The sequence below is a fragment of the Alosa alosa genome, chromosome 6, assembly GCF_017589495.1.
Source record: "Alosa alosa isolate M-15738 ecotype Scorff River chromosome 6, AALO_Geno_1.1, whole genome shotgun sequence".
In the NCBI taxonomy this organism is placed as follows: domain Eukaryota; kingdom Metazoa; phylum Chordata; class Actinopteri; order Clupeiformes; family Clupeidae; genus Alosa; species Alosa alosa.
Window position 1 is genome coordinate 15,648,368 of NC_063194.1, and position 17,802 is coordinate 15,666,169.

The window sequence follows — 17,802 nt, forward strand, 5'->3', positions numbered from 1 at the left end:
GTTAGTATGGATTCATTTCTGTAGCCTGGTAGACTGTTTATAGAACTGTATAACAAATTCAGGGGCCCTGCATTCAGAGGCAACTAAGTAGGTGGAGGACAGGGTTGGTTCATGGAAACCAAAGCTGAACAGAACCTAGAATATTCCAGTGATACTAGTTCAGGTAAGATTTTTGTCAAAGGGCATAGAGTTTTTTAGCTATACACTTGCACACAGAAACAATTCCTGAGATGAGTTTCTACTCTGGCAATATGGCCCTTAAAAAGCAAGATACAAACATATTATAAAAGTGAATTTGTTCTGATTATATTATGTAAAACATTAAACTTCTTTGAGGATGTATGCTGTTCCTATCAGAACCTAGTGTGGTGTTAAACTGACAACATATGGTACCTACCATTGTAAAATTGTGTTGAAACATGCATAATACATGCACTACGGAAAACGATGCTGAGTCACAAACAATGATAATGACACATAAATGTGTTAAAAAATATCATAGTTACAAGGAAAGAATATTTTATGTGTAGGAACAGCCCCACCTAGAGGCAGATGTAAGTCATGAAATGCATCAGGACATTTTAGCGATTAAATCAAAGTGATAGAATCACTATTAGGCTGCCCATAGCCTTATTTCAAACAGGGCATCATAAAAATCTTAAGTGCTATAAAGATGTAAAACCTCTGTGTTCAATACATTTAAATAAATTAATAATGTGAGCATTGCAGTGATGTTATTCTATTAAGGATGTGATTCTCATCTCAACTGAAGTGTCAGGATTTTGTTACATTATAAATCTGATGCTAACCTAAAATATGTTTCTGTAAATCAAATCAAAGCATCATGCACACGAGTGATCCATGGGGATCTAGCTGCTTTGGGGGCAGGATAACTGTCACCAAGGTAACTGTTGCTGTGACATATCCAAGAGAGGGGAGGAGAGAACAAAACCATCATCCCTTCAGTGTTTACATTTAGAAAGGTAAATCAATCATGACAATTCAAACACTTATGCTTAAATGCACACAGGCAGGTGCACACCACACACACACATACTGTACACACACACACACTCATTAATGCACATATGGATGCACGAGCACAGACAAACACACGTACACACATACATACACACACACACACACACACACACACACACACACACACACACACAGAGGTTGGTAAAAATATTACACATACACAACATTCATACAGGTTTGTACAAAAAGCATACACACACACACACACACACACACACACGCACACACACACACACACACACACACACACACACACACACACACACACACACACACACACACACACACACACAAACAAACACACACTCTGGCCATTAGAAACCATAGCGTTAGTGTGGCGTCAGATGACTCGCTCCTTTTCAGGGACAGTACCATGGCAACATGGAGGAGGGCAGCGAACTGCTGGTCTGTTACCACGGCGATAAGGGATAAAGGATGGGGGGGGGGGTAAACTTTCCAATGAAGATTCAGTGGAGATGGAGGAAAAATTGGGGGGGGGGTGTCCGGGTGTGTGACTGGCTGAGAGTGTGAATGACTAAGCGAGCATGTGTCTGTCTAGCTTCACATGGACTGGCACTAGGTATCTACTGCATTCGATTTCAAGGATGTGCACTGCCTGTGTGTGTGAGTGAGTGTGTGTCTGTGGGTGTACGCGTGATGTACGCATGTGGGTGTACGCATGAGTGTTGCGATGAACCAAGAGCCACATATGTTTGTCTCTGATGAGCAGAAGCTTGTGCCGGGAGGGAATGGAGGAGAAGAGAACAGAAGAGAGGAGAGGAGAAAGAGAGGATGGGATGTGTGCAAGAAGGGTCAACTTTCACATTGCCAGGGCGCCACCCCTCCCCAACGGAGGAACGGAGGTCACTACGTGCATCAATGACTCCACTATCCACAACACTCCCCCTTCCAAATCCTCCCCCTTCCTGCTTCTACCCCCAGTCAGGTCTTAGAGGGTGTGCTCGTCCTCCTGGCCGTCAGCGTCCAGCAGCTCCAGGTTGCGCTTGAGAGAGGTCAGCACCTGTACCTGCAGGTTGGACACGGGCTCCGGGGAGGCGGCCAGCGCGGCCGTCACCATGGTGCGGTTGAGGAGCGGGTTGGGCGGGTTGCTGCTCGGGGGGTGCGTGGCCTTCCAGTACGCCTCCAGGTAGTCCGCCAGGTGCTCACACGCATCCTCCAGCTGGTTCTCGTCCAGGATGATGTCAAACAGCTCCTGTTGAATGGACATGGGGCAGTGGGGGGAGATGTACTTGTGAGATCACTCGTCACTCGATAACATATGGGGGGTAGAAGCTAGAAGCTAGAAGATTATGATGAGTTATGAAAGAGACTTATGACCAGTTTACCATCTGAGAATCCAAAAGAGCAAGAGTGTAAGGGCGGTACTCTTGCGACTAGAGATACTCCTGCTACTACTGCTATACTCCTTTGGACTATTTGAATTCCTCTTGAAATAGGTGATTGAAAACATAATAATGGGTAGGGCTTTCTTACTAATGACAGCTGCCACTATTAACAAGCAAACACTCACACACTCTCTGTCTCTGTCACACACACACACACACACACACACACACACACACACACACAAGCACTCACCGGGGGACACTGGGCTAGTTTATCTGCTGCCACCATCTGGACATTGAGGTGTTTGGCCTGAGATTTCCCTCGAGATTTAATCAGCCTCTGCAATACCTGAGAGAGGAGAAACAACAAAGTCAGAGCGTGCTTAATGTGTCACTGATCTCATGTTGTGAGTGAGCGTGTGTATTTGTGTATGTGTGCACTTATACCTAACAAAGAGAGAAAATTAGCAGCTTGTTAACACAGAAGGTCAAGCACTCTCAAAAGTTATCAGCTTTTAAGAGCTGTGTTTGTTTGACAGTTACTTGCAGCTTCACTTGAAACTCACATACACAAAATAATCCCAATCCCAATAGACTAAACAATTCCACAAAACCACTATTTATATATATATATATTAGGGCTGTCAATTGATTAAAAAAATTAATAGAATTAATTCCATACTCTGTAATTAATTAAAGGGACACCAGGCAACGTTTTCGTGTTAATTACTCAACTTCGTAAGTCTATATATGGTTAAATGACTCATTACAGGGTGAATGAAGACTCTCTCGCCTGCCCCTACTGCCAGTAGGAAGAATATCCCGCTTGCAAGTTCAGTGTATCGTACCCGCCGACCGAAGCAGGATCAGTTTACATCCTGCATCCACAGCACAGAGGCAATCTAACGAAACGCTAGCGATTGTTGCAAACGTGTGTATAATGGCAGAGCCGGCGAAGAAACAGCGAAAACCCTTGACGGAAGATACAAAGAAAAGGAAAAGAGCTTCAGACCGAGCGAGGGGGAGTTTCGTAGAGAAAAAGCATCAGGCTTGCGTGGTGTCCCTTTAATCTAAATTAATCGCATATATCATTTTTGCTGTGAAAGTATTTTAAATATTTAAATTCAAATGAATCATTGAATAATCAGCATTAGTGACATTAAAGTTCAAAAACTCTCACTCAAACTTTCACTGTTCAAATAATGGCCATAATAATCTATGATATGACCTAATATGCTTAGGTAATAAATTCAAAAGTGCTTCGGGAAGAAGTTTTTTTTTTCACATAGAAGGCATTTCAGGTCACAGATATAACCTAGAGGGCACAATGAAAATAAATTAATACTCCCCTCAATGTCAACACTATTTCTTTGCATTGACTATATTTCAATCAACACTTTATTTTTATCAACACCATCAGGCCGTTTTTCAAAAGTAAATGTTCCAATCAATGATCTAGGCAGCACATTTTCTTCTTTCTCCTTCATTTTACAGTCTAATGGTTACTGACTAGAACGGCTCAGGGTCAAAGGTCATACGGAATTGATTCATCTGCGCAATTTTTTTTAATCAGTTATTTTTTCTCAAATTAATTAATCAAAATGAATCGGTTATTTTGACAGCCCTAATATATATATATATTTATATATATATATATATATATATATATATATATATATATATATATAACGTCATAAGGCTGAGAGTATGAGGTACCTTGGGTGAGGCTATCTTTATATAGACGATGATAGGAGCCAGGGAGGTTTTAGCCAGCTGAGATGGGTGGTTTATGGTGTCAGCATCTAGGGCTACCAGTTGCAGTGTGCGGGCCAACTCAAAGATCCGCTCAATCTCACTCTGAACTTCAGCTGACAAAGACAGAGAAGGAGGTGAGAAGACAGACAGACACACACACACACACACACACACACACACACACACAAGCACACACACACACACACACACACACACACACACACACACACACACCTTTCAATTCATATATATTCAATATAACCAATATATGAAATTGTCCAAAAAAAAAAATGGTACACATGCAATTTTGCATGTTAGTACATGCAAGAGGCTGACACTCGGTCCAACTCTATGTGAGAGTGGGAGTGTGTCATTGTTTATTGTGTGTGTGTGTGTGTGTGTATGTGCATGTGTGTGTGTGCGTATCGTCCATCACTCTATGTTTCTTTTCCATTTAAACTCCAGTTAAATGGAACACATAAACATTGATTCAACAGCTTATTACACAAAGAGAAGGTTAGGTTGCAAGACACAAATAGAAATACATGTTGATTTAGTATTTCCAATACACACATACGGACATACACATTGTGTATGGCAGTTGAAACGCGCATACACAAACTTGCACAAGACTGGCATTGGGTTAATGTTAATAACACATGTATTTCTGTTATATCAAGACAAATGCTGCACACATAGCATTTCAATAATTTAAAAGTCAATTGAATTACAAATCATGAGAGCATTAAAATTAGTTTCTAAATTACCTATTTTTACCAAATGAAAAATACCTTACAAACAAAGTTAGTGGAGTATGCAGGAATTCAAATAGTGAGTCCACTTAAAGCTGAAGGCCAGTAACACTAACTGATCAGCGACTACATGGTAGAGTTCTGGAGGTCGAGCTTGTAGTTATGGAAGCAGAGGGGGAGACTGGTTTCTGGGTCACAATGATTAATGGGAGGGGGAGTATGGAACTGTGTGTGAATGTGAATGTGTATGCTGGTGTTTGTTTGTTTGTGTGTGTGAGAGTGTGTGTGTGTGTGAAGGTGTGTACGTGTGTGTAGGTTTATGCATGTGTGTGCACGCTTGTGTGTATGTATGTGTCATTTAGTTTGGTGAGAGGTGTATTCAGTTACTCTCTCTCTCTCTCTCTGTGTGTGTGCGTGCGTGTGAACCCCCTCCTCCACACAGGCTATCACTTTACACTCCAGTGGGCAGAGAGGTAGGCTATAAAACACCATCCTCACCCCCCCCCCCCCCCCACTCCAGACCATTCCCTTCTTCTTCTCCACCACCTCCTCCATCCCTGATTATCTGCTCCTACACCCTAGTGTTCCTGCAGTTATTCCTGCAAGCCACAGGCACCACACAGCGCCCACACCAAACGTTAGCAGAGAGACAAGAGGAGAGGCAAGGTGAGTTGATTAATGGATGAATGGATGGAGGGATGGAGGGACAAATGGATGGATGAACTGATATGGGAGAAAAAAGAGTGTTTGTAGGGGTGGGAGAGGATACGTACCCAGTACGTCTGAAATACAGGAAGGAGAGACAGTGGAAGCACAAGGTGGAAGGAGGGAGGGGGGTGGGTGAAAGAGACAGAAAGGACAGGATGAGAGAGAGAGAGAGAGAGAAAGAGAGAGAGAGGAAAAGAACAGACACAGTCAGACACACAGAGCAGGATGAAATCATTCAGACTCCATTCCGAAATGACACGACCACTCAAGGTCATCTTGAGAGGAACAGGTTACTACCTTACTACCCAGGTTTATGTAGGATAAAGTCAACTCCTGAGATCTTCTTGGCTGAGATTGAGTTCACATATAATACATGGAATAGATATCGACTTCCATCGACTCTGTGAATTTACAGTCCTTGTTCATGAGCAAAACACCAAAGTATTCCTTATGAATGTTATGTTAAAACTAATGCTGCTGAAAATAATATGGTGCTTGTTTATTACTTAGTGAATATACCAACTCTTGGGAAAAAATGTAGCCATTTACTTCAGTTTCATGAATGCTGTCTTTTCTTACATACAAATATAGCTAAAAAACATATAGCATTCATAACAAAACACACAGAGAATGAAACATAAACATGTGTTCATGAAAATACAATAATGCAATGCAACTTTTAATGAGGGGTGTGTGTGTGTGTGTGTGTGTGTGTGTGTGTGGGTGTCTGACATAGTTTGTGTTGACTTATTCCCTTACCCAGGCTGGATCTAGTGCTTGATCGTTCTATGATGGTGTGTTTGCTGGGGTTGTTGAGGACAGAACGTTTAGCCAGGGAGATATCTGCTGTCACCCGGGTGATGGATATTCTGGAGAACAGAAAACATTATCCATGGTAACATCATAGCGTACGTTATGATACCGTAGTAGGTAATCTTAGGTACCATAGTAGTAGTAATCTTAGAACTGCAACATAACAGCCGGTCACCAGCCACACAACTGAAGTGTTCTGTCTGCAGAGTATATAATTTTAGAAGACTGGACTCATTTTAGGTCTAAAAGCTAGTTTGCTTTAGAAGACTGTGTTGCCAGTTCCATTGATTATAGAGGGAGCTATAATTCTTTGAATGGTTGTACACTCAGGGCCAGATGTACGTACATTTGTGAACGTAGCATTATCAGAGTCATGGACACACCGCAGATTGCGAACGCTGTCAGACCCAAGTTTCCGTCGTATTTATCAATCGTTCAATCCTTAGTGTAAACTGCACCTTTCTCTGCCTTTCTCCGCCCATGAAATAATACCATACATGAGATAATGAAGATCAGCAGTTCTACTCAAACTACTTGTGCTCGTAGGCTATGGAAGATTGGTCAAATCTAGCAGGAATCAGGAAAGTTTAAGTGAAAGACGTGAAAGTGAAAGTAAGACATTCGAAAGGCCAACGAAAGTTAAGGTTGCTTTTGGTAGTACAAATACTTTCACCACAAAAACTGGTGCTCTAAATAGCGATTCTGCTGTCTGTTGTCAGATTAACACCTGCTTTTACAAGGCGGAAGTATTTAGGCGCAGAATAGACGTGGGCTTTCAGGAGCAGTCTTTGTACATACCGCGGAATACATAACTAGGCGCTCTTTACTCTTCCCCTCCCATCTTTTTACGCTAAACTCCCACTTTCCCCTGGATCCTCCCATGAATGCATATGCATGACATGACAAACGCAATCTGCCACTTTCAGCTCCCGCGACAGGCAGTTTGCGCTTTTACATCATTGCGGCCTGTTTGTACATACCTCGCAATGATTTTACACGCACATTGCGAAACAAATACGCCTGAAGTGGGCGCAAAAGCGTTAGTACATCTGGCCCTCAGTGTAGCCTAGCTATCACCCTGTAGTTTAGTCAGAATCACAGAACAAAATCTCCCCGGCAAAGCTTTCTACTTTCTATGCTTCTCGGAACACAGCACAAGTCATGAACTTACCTGCCCTCAAATTTGTGTTTCAGAAAGTCAAACAGTGCTTTCTGCATCATGTCAGTCACCTGGAGACCACATCAACACAATATGGTACATCAAAATGGAATCAAACAGAAGATTGAATATAGACAAATATACACAAAAATAAAAATCTTTTCTTTTTTAACATATAGGAAATACCTCATATCCTTTGAGTGATGGCCCAACAAGTACAATAGGTCTCATGGATGGTACCACATCATAGGGGGGGATATGTTCCATCTAATTAAAGATAAAGCAGTGCTTTTAATATTAAATATCACACACACACATACGCACACACACACAAACATACACACACACACACAGACACACACATGCATGCGTGCATCGCCGATGGCTTGAGTGGCACACTGCGTGTGATGTTAAATCATGTTATACACGTTGCAGCATAACAGAAGACAAAGACTGACACTTTGTGGGTGCATGAACAGGTGTGTGGTGACAGATTTCACACTGGGTGTGCAGCCGCTACAGGTATGACCCAACGGCCCCTGCAGTGGAGAAGCAGTGATGTCTATGCCGTCTCTATTAACTCTCACTGCAGTATGGAGAGCACTTCAGTTCAGATAGAACATGAGAAGCACAGAAAGTACCAGTGAACATGAGGGTGAGCAAGGGCCAGGAGAAGGAAGAGAGAAAAGGGAAAGAGAGAGAGAGAGAGAAGGAGAGAGAGATGAAGAGAAAGAAAGAGGAAGAGAAAGCAAAAGCTCCCTCCCACTCACCTGGGCTTGTTACATAAAGATAGAGAGACTTGGCCAAGAGAGAGAGAGTGGTATCCATTTCCATGTGAAATAGGGCCTCTTATCTGCTTCCCAGTAAAAGCTTTTCTTCAAATGCCCTTCGGCTGTTTAAGCATATAGGGGCTCCTTTGATGTTTGCTCACTTTTCATGTTTGCCAATGTATATGACTGTGTGTGTGTGTGTGTGTGTGTGAGCTCACATGCCATTTGGATGGAATCTTCACTGCATGGTTGCTGTGGTGATATATGCCAATGGACATAAAAACAAGTTGTTCATGGCATCTCATGGTTACCCACACCAGCTAAATCTCTTAACGGGCTTCATAATTATAATCTGTATCACCATCATCATACTCATACTACAAGGACATATACAATCATGTTGTTAAAATAAGAGGCCACTCTTTCCTTAGTTTTAAAGTTAATAGTTTTTTAGGGGGGGAAAGTCAATGAAATGGATATTATATTGTTGTGTCTTAATTGTTCTCAATAGACGTAACAATTTAAATTCTGGTAGAGAACACCACCAACGGACAGTGCTTGCAATGTTTATAATGGGAAACTTTGGGAACTTTTATTTTCTTGGGAGCAAGATTGGGGGGAAAAGTCACATTCCACATCTCAATAATATAAAAACTCCCAGAGGCATCTCTGAGTGTACAAGAGAACCCCATGAGTCTGAGATGTACTTTAGGGAAAACATGTAGAGGACATTTTGAGTAGAAATAAAACAAATAAATGTCCACTTAGGTAAAAAAACAAAAAAAAAATCAATTTAAATTCTTTAATTAACAAGTAATTAAATAACTTGCACTATAACGGCCTACATACTATAAGAATAACGGCACTACATGATGGGATGATGTCATAATCATAATTCCTTCTATCCAGCCCATCACAATCATTCATTTTAATCTATAAGCACTATTGTTAGGGCCCCCTACATTATGATGTTACTTTAGTCATAAACAAAAGCAGTTACTGCCGTAACAATGGCACACACGTCATCACACTAAATATCTATGACAACCATCATAGTCCATGTGATAATCATAATTATTATATTGCATCATAATAAACACAGGTCATATCCAAACTGATATCATTACAGTTCTCTTAGCCCTATCGTCATCATCTGAACAGGTTTAAACTGCCTATGAGTTGCTTTGAACATGGCTAAAAACACTGTCTCAATGATCACTTTCATTCAGCACTTAATCACAAAACTATGACCTCAAACTCATTAACCTCCATATAAAGACCACAAAAATACCATCACCAAATATTTTTAGATTAATGCTACCCGCACATCAGAAGACTTTGACAAGATTTGGGAAAGATTATTGAAAGATTGGAGTCTTTTAAATAATGTCCCCCATTCAAGCTTTACCCAAAAGACTACAATCTTTCAAGAATCTTTCCCAAATCTTGTCAAAGTCTTCTGGTGTAAGGATGGTTTTAGTTCAATACATCCGTCTCAAAAGTCTTCCCATAATCCCAACACACTCTAACTATATGTCTAAATCTATATCTCTATCTATGTATATGCTGGATATGAATATGAGTAGACAGGTCCCTGATGGGGTGGTGGGAAAGCCAGACGAGAGAGGGCAGAGGAGCATGCAAGAGGAAATAACACATAATCGGAAGGTTAGAGATTAGAGGTCGTTGCTATAGCGACTCACCGACTTCTGTTTCTGTTTGGCCGGCCCGCCTAGCATTCGTCAAACACCCCCCAAGTGTGAGTAGCGCAGACAAATCAAACAGAGAGAGAGAGAGAGAGAGAGAGAGAGAGAGAGAGAGAGACAGAAACACAGAACACAGAAGCACCAGGCTGTTACTGACACACTGTTAGAGCATTACGGAGGCACTGGGAGAGGAGGGCTGGTGTTAACACTCACATTTTGAACTGGACTATTCCCCCATGTTAATCAAGTATGTTGACAGGTGCTGCAGAGGTATAAAGTGGTAGGTCACAAGGTGATAGTGGGTTCTCTAAACTCCTCTCCTAGTCCTCTACACACAGACAAACACACGCACACACACACACACGCATGCGTGCATGTCAACACACTCTCCGCACTCCACTCCAGGTAGGGGCGGGCGGGTGAGTCAGTGGCGAGCTGGCAGAGGAGGGGTGAGGTCAGGGTTAGTTTGGACACGTGGAACGGTCAGCAGCATAGCTCTCTCTCTCTCTCTCCTTTTTCTTGCTTTCGCCTCCACAGCCCCAGCGACTGGTGCGGAGAGGGGGGTTGGGCGGGCATTTGCCATGGTTACCTTCTTAAAGAAGGGCAGGCGGGGGATGTTGGCCTGAGGGGAAGTGACACTACCAGCCCCGCCCCGGTGGTCGCCCCGGGCGTCGGCCATCGGCTCTGCCTCCTCCACCTCTAGATCCAAGGCATCATCATAGAGCCCCGCGGAGAAATCAGCTACTGAGAGGGGGGGAGGGAGGGGGAGTCACCAGGGGAAAGGGTAGAGGAAAGAGAGGGAGACAGACACAGGAGGACAGACAAACAGAGAAAGAGGGGAAGAGACAGAGAGAGAGAGAGAGAGAGAGAGCATAGCAAGAAGAAAAGGTGAAAAGGTGCATAGCAGAGTGCATGTGGATGCAGAGAGAGGAAGGAGGAAAGATAAAAAGTAAAATAAAAACACACAGAATGTTGCACAGGGCAAAGGACAGCAGGAGAAAGGAGAAAGGGAAGAGGGAGAGAAAAAGAAAGAGAGAAAGAGAGAGAAAGAGTAAAAGTGTGATGTTCAGTCGTTCAGAGACATGGAGGAGAATGAAGAGACAGCAGCGGAGCAGATGGAAGAGCTGATACAAGCTGAGGGATGAAAGTAGCAAAGATAAGAATCGTAGTGTGAGGTCGCTCATAACACTGGCGACCAGAAAGAGAGAATGTGGCTGGGAGTGTGACTGTGAGACATGACAGAGAGGTGTAGGCCGCTGCAGAGACAACAGATCCAGGAAATTAGAGAAATAAGAGAATGAGAGAAAGGACATCCAGTGTGGAAGGTGGCGGGAGGGGGGTTGGTGGTTCAAAACTGAGTTTGTTTGTGTGACTGTGTGTGTGTGTGTGTGTGTGTGTGTGTGTGTGTATGTGACTGGAACGCAGGGGATCTGAGGCAGCTCCATACACTCTCTCCAAAAAAGTCTTTCAAAAATGTAGAACCCTTTGAATCTTCTAAGAACCATTCAAGGCTCCACGAAGGGGGAAAAAATCCTAGCATTCTTGCAAACAACAATAATTTCTCACGTTTTGCATGTCAATATTCCAAAATCTATGCAGACTATACAGCACCGCAACCATGGAAACAGACACCATAAGGACTCATTCCCGCTCTCTCGTCTTACCTGTCCCAGGTGGGGTGGGCCTCCTGGTTCCTGAGGCGACATCAAGACTGGAGCTCCCGCCCGATTTACTAAAAGCACAAGAGAGATTAACATTTAATATTTGGATAATATTATATTACAGACTACATTCTGATGAGTAAAATAAAATTAAATGTTAAAGCATATGATGTCATCCCTGCTTATGAGTAAAATAAAATTAAATGTTAAAGCATATGATGTCATCCCTGCTTTGGCCAGAAGAGTGAGTGGGCAAGAACAAACTACTATCGAAGAGACGTTCTGCACATCAAATCCCAGACCATGTAGTCTGTTCATCGCATCGCACTGCCTATGCCGTGTACTGGACACTGCTTGCAGTGTTCTCAGGACAGGGATGGGCTGATTGTAATAAAGCTCATGTTCTTTAAACAGACAGAGTGAACATTTGGTGCTGGTCTAGTGTGTGCTGAATTAGGACTGAATCCCACTGAGTGGGATGACTGGGGAGATTCAGAGATTCGATTCAAGGCTGTCCAGCTGGTAAATTAGTGAGGCTATTTTGACACTGATGCTCCTGACACTGTGACTAGCTAAAAAATGAAAGGGGGGAAAAACAATCCTGGCACAACGATTGGCTGGGAGAGAGGAATGGTGATGTGGTGATTGGCTCTCACCTAGAGCTGAGGCGGTTCTGTCTCATCCTCTGTTCCTGGAGCAGACGGGTGTTCTCCAGCTTCACGGGGCTTGGGATGAAGCCCACCTCACAGCCCTCCTTCACCAGACGCCCGATCCACCAGTCATTATTGTACTTCTGTTAAGCCATGCACACACACACACACAGACACACACACACACACACACACACACACACACACACACACACACACACACACACACACACAGACACAGACACAGACACACAGACAAAGACACACACACACACACACACACAAATGGACACCCATCAAAACAAATTTAAATGATACAATTGCAAAGTACTTAACTGTCATTTTGTCACACAGGCGGAGATGCATAAGAGACTATTTGTAAATGTAGTATGCAAATAAGAGTGTGGACCTCTTTAATATGCAGAAAGTCTTTGGCTTCAAATGAGATGGCCATTCCCTGAACAGGGACGTCATCGTTTGGACCCGGGTTGTAGCCCACGTTAGTTCTCACAGCAAAGGCCACAGGCTTAGTCTGGAGAGAGAGAACAAACAGTAGGATAAGCAGGCTCTGGTGAAGAGTAGAGCAAGAGCATACATTAAAAAGACAAAATGACAAGATGACAGAAGATGGACATGCAAACAACAAGAGCGAAAGCAGAAGGGAAGAGAGATGAAAAACAAAGGAGGAGCGAATAAGACCTGTCCATCTTGAGACGTAAAGAGAGCTGTTGATAGTGAAAAGGAGGGGAAAGAAAGTGAATACTATGTCCTTCATTGCTTTGCGTACCATTAGTAACTTCGACTCTACTAAGTGACTGATAAGATTCAAGCCACAGATAGCGTCATGAAGTAAGTTTTAATGTGTAATAGGATGTTGTACATGTGTTGGTCTTACTAAATGCTTGCGGTATTTGTTTCTTACATTGTTATTTTGTTTTTGTCAAAGTCACAGACAAATTTCCACCTTGGTGGGCATTAAAGATAATATTCTATTCTATTCTATTCTATATCCTATTCCAAAACAGAACAGACTGCTAAGAGCAGGCAATGGGGTTGTTGAGACATGCTGAGACTCATGTGGGACAGAGACAGAGAGGTAGAGAGTATGGACTAATGGGTGAGGTCAACAGGGCGGCCACAGACCTTGGCTTTCTCGAGGGTGGCCAGAGCCTGCCTGTCAGCCTCCTTCCTCAGAGCCTCGGGGTCCTCCTCCAGCGACACATCCGAGTCCGACGGACGACTGGTGTATGAGTCCGCAGAACCCTGGGATGGACAAGCAGAGAAAGAAAGGCAGAGAGAGACAGAGGGGGGGGGGGGGTTAAAATAAAGAATATAACTCTGGAAAAAGTCGGAAGAAGATTTGACACTCACTCAACTGTGAATTGACAAATTGGAACTTTGATCTGTGTGAGAACCACATAACACTTCTATTACTTGAAACCTGAAAAGAGAGAATGCCAGGAACCCAAGTCCCATGTTTCAAACTTTTCAGATTTGAAATGTCTTCATGTTGATAGTTCATTAGTCAGGAAATATTTTCTTGTTTTAAACACAAGTAAATGTTTACAGAGCTTGCAGTTACACAGTTTAAATATGTTCATGAATTAATGTCATAGAGAGCAGAGAACAAATCTGTTTATGGCTGATGAGCTATATGTCCTCCCTGTGTGTGTGTGTGTGTGTGTGTGTGTGTGTGTGTGTGTGTGTGTGTGTGTGTGTGTGTGTGTGTGCATGTTTATATGCAGAATGCACCTGGTATGAAGACACACTCCCTTAAATAAACTCCTCTGCTTCAGAGAGGCCATAAATGACACACACACACACACACACACACACACACACACACACAGAGAGAGAGAGAGAGAGAAAAAACAACTGACACAGCATGGAGGATGAGAGTTGTTCACAGTCGTCCTCTCAGAAGTTTGAGTGAGTATTATATATCACATTTATATAAGCATTGTGCAGTACCCTGCTCTTTTGGAATTTAGATGCCCCTGTTTTCAGGTGTTAGACACATTCTTTTTCTGTGGGAGGAGAAGACAAGCATGTGGACAGCTGAGTGGAAGAATGAGTCACCACAGAGGGAGAAAGAGAGAAGGAGAGAGAGAAAGAGATAGAAGGAGAGAGAGAGGTGAGAGCAAGATCTAAAATAAAATAGAGGTGAGAATGAGCCATGGTGGAATTGACTGCTAAAGAAATGGCAGAAAATCACTAGAAAGACAAATTAACACTCTCTCTCTCCCTCCCTCTCTCTTACAAGCACACACATGCACGCACACACACACACACACATTCACACACACAGACACACAAACCTTTCCACACATCTATTTAAACACACATGATGACTTGTCTGGAAGTGTTTGCATGAATGGCAATTTCAGTGATATTATCACTCCCTACAAAGCATGAAATAGTCACAATCCAATACAAAAATGTCATCTCAAGATTTACAGTTTAACTGTACATGTGCATGATACATGTTAAATCCTCAGCAAGCATGTCAAGATTTAAGCTGCCAGTGATTGATTCCTGATTACTGGGGAACATGGCCATATAATTAGGATGGCAATTTTTTCATGTATTGTTGAACGTGACAATACACTAGGGTTGGAGATTATCCTTGAGCCAATCAACATAATGATCCCACACACACACACACACATAGAGAAAAGCTACACTGTACTAACATAATCAGCAGTCAGTGCTCTGCATGTGTTGACATGCTTGGGCCTCCTACATTTTGTTACAGCACTCATCCCGCGGGTTTGCCATCAGCACTCAGATAAGACTACTCATCAAAGGTGAGGTGCTGACTTTAATCTCTCTCTCTCTCTCTCTCTCTCTCTCTGTATGCCAGCCTATCTATCAGATGCTATTAATAACCATTGGTCACACCGTTCTTTTTTCAGAATATTTCAACCTAATCTCGATATTACACATTTATGAACATGTTGCTTCAGAAACAGGCCTCTTCTTATTGCTCCAACAACATTGATCAAATGCTCAGAATAAAACAAGTCTTACTTTAATCTCTCCTGCTCTCCACCTTGGCTCTGAACAAAATAATCAGCTTGGAGGCTTAACATACTGATTATTATTATTGTTATTGTTGACAGGGGACTTACAATAACAGAATTATTGGATGGGGGGTTGTATTGAACAGGGGGATAACAATAATGCCTTGATCATAGAGCACCTTGTAGTTGGCCGAAGCAAGATGTTCCAGCAAGATGTGCTTGTCCCTTGCAGAACCTGGAAACTGCTCATGATTAAAGGGATCAGGCCAACACTTTGATTTCCCCTGTCTAAATTACCAATGGCTGGGAAAGTAAAACCAATTACTCGCCAGCCAACTTGCTTCAGAGTCATTTGTTGCGTAGCAGCAGCATGGCTGACACGCCCCGTTGCCTAGGCAACACACACTCTGCTGCCTTTCGACAAAGATGCACAACTCCCACAAGGCACATGATATATAATTCAGCAAAGCCATCAAACTTCATCTTTGTGTTCCTATGTCACTGTGCTCTCACCCCCCACCACCAACCCATCTAGCCCCTCTCGGTCAGATTATGGTCTGTGGCTGGGCAGACAACAACAGTGCCACAGTAACCAAGCCTGTTGCTGCTACTGCTACAGTCAGAGACGAGAGAGCAAAGAAAGATGTGAAGGTTGGAAAGAGAGGAGGAGAGGTTGTGAAACAAATGCGTGGGAGAGGTGGAGAGGAGACTCAAAGGGAGGAGTACAGTGTGTGCACTTAACGGATGCACGCACACACACGCGTGCGTGCACACACACATACACACACACACACACACACACACACACACACACACACACACACACATACACACACACACACACACACACACACAAAACCACAAACACACAAGTTAACAGAACCCTCTGTCTTTATCATATTAACTTTGATAAAAAAAATGGATGGTTCTTCACCATGGGTTTTTATACACAAATGTCTGTGTAATAGAAGAAAAGACTATGCGCCTGCTGTGTGTATGTTTGTATGTAGTGTGTGTGTGTGTGTGTGTGTGTGTGTGTGTGTGTGTGTGTGTGTCAGTGAAAGTGAAGGTGTACGTGTCTGCATGTGAGTGTAGGTGAGACTATAATTATCCCCCTAGGTGGCTGATTGCCTCTCTACAGCTCAATCAGGTAAGCGATGAGTTCACACCTGCAAAGCCGAGGAGAGAGGAAGATAGAGAGACATAAAGGGAGTGTGAAAGAGGAAGAGAGAGAGAGAGAGCTGAGCTGATGGAAGGAGAGAGGAGATGAGAGAAAAAAGAGGGCCGGTTTTCATTACATGAGAAAATCAGTTCTATACTGGTTTGTGTGATTTTTTTCTTACAGTCTTATCACAGGTCAATGTATATATTATGCATGCATGTGTGTGTGTGTGTGTGTGTGTGTGTGTGTGTGTAGTAGTAGTAGTGGTGGTGGTAATTTAATGTCATATCAGCATCTATGCCTATATCATGGCAAAAGATCTATTAAAACAATATAAACTAGATATTAAAATAAACAAAAAAGGTAATTTAGATCTACATTTTAATACAAATTCTAGACATTTTCATGGTGGCACCTTAGGGAAAGTGTGTATGTGTATGTGTATTGGCACAGAGTAGAGGCTGAGTCACTGACCAGTCTCTCTAAACTAAATATGAAGATATTACGTGTGTGGTATTAGTTCAACTAAATAACAAGGAGCCCTATACAGGTGACCTGGTTATTTAGTCTGAATAGCAAAGAGGCCCCTCAGCCACGGGCAGCACATTATGCCACACTAAGTAGTGCACCAACCCCTGTTATGGGCCCCGGAAAGTGCAAATCACAGCCTATATACTGTAGAACAAGCGGCGTTGAAGAGGGTATGCATTCAAACCTAAACACTCTATATTCTGTTGGTGGTTAAGATGGGGGCCGCCAGTCCTCCTCATCAGAGGTAGAAGTGTGAATCTTTACCTGCTCCATGATTCGATTAAATTACAATCGAAAGGGCCGCAACTTGATTATTATTATATTTGATTATTATACATGTTATTATTTATTAATTAATTAATTAATTAATTAATTAATTAATTAATTATTATACATTGTGATACATCATGAAGCATCACAATGTATCTTGCCCTTTAAGGTTTTTTCCCCCATTATTAATAAATAGAACCATCCAGATGCATTTTGAAAACGACTCTTTTCCCATCAGTGACACTGGTTTGTGTTTGTAGTCATATTTGATATTTCACAGAAGAGACTGGCAAGGAATTGGAGGAGGCGTTTTGTGCTTTTGAGGGAGTAAGAGGCGTTTTAGAGACGCTTTGGTGCAGTGCAGTCTGACGTTAGCAACAGTACTGGAGGGCACAATGCCTTGAGCAAACACCTACCATACTCAGAACAAAAATCCCTGTTTGTGTGAATATGTG

At 42.6% G+C, this 17,802-nt stretch overlaps 1 protein-coding gene across 11 annotated transcripts in view; it reads right to left on the reverse strand.

The window, feature by feature from the left end:
- The window catches only part of cacnb1 (calcium channel, voltage-dependent, beta 1 subunit), a 32,091-nt gene that overhangs the window by 2,157 nt on the left and 12,132 nt on the right, over nt 1-17,802 (reverse strand). For 3 of the 11 annotated variants that reach the window (XM_048244783.1, XM_048244782.1, XM_048244791.1), the window contains 12 exons: nt 13,505-13,624; nt 12,771-12,893; nt 12,368-12,504; nt 11,715-11,782; nt 10,640-10,794; nt 7,761-7,841; nt 7,587-7,645; nt 6,362-6,471; nt 5,668-5,676; nt 4,104-4,255; nt 2,641-2,736; nt 2,069-2,254 (listed from right to left, as the gene is read on the reverse strand). In XM_048244783.1, coding sequence (XP_048100740.1) covers nt 2,069-2,254; nt 2,641-2,736; nt 4,104-4,255; nt 5,668-5,676; nt 6,362-6,471; nt 7,587-7,645; nt 7,761-7,841; nt 10,640-10,794; nt 11,715-11,782; nt 12,368-12,504; nt 12,771-12,893; nt 13,505-13,624 — 1,296 coding nt within the window. Of the gene's footprint in view, nt 1-1,270; nt 2,255-2,640; nt 2,737-4,103; nt 4,256-5,667; nt 5,677-6,361; nt 6,472-7,586; nt 7,646-7,760; nt 7,842-10,047; nt 10,077-10,639; nt 10,795-11,714; nt 11,783-12,367; nt 12,505-12,770; nt 12,894-13,504; nt 13,625-17,802 lie in introns of those variants that run through there. The other 8 variants (XM_048244785.1, XM_048244784.1, XM_048244790.1 and 5 more) reach the window with 6 other exon arrangements.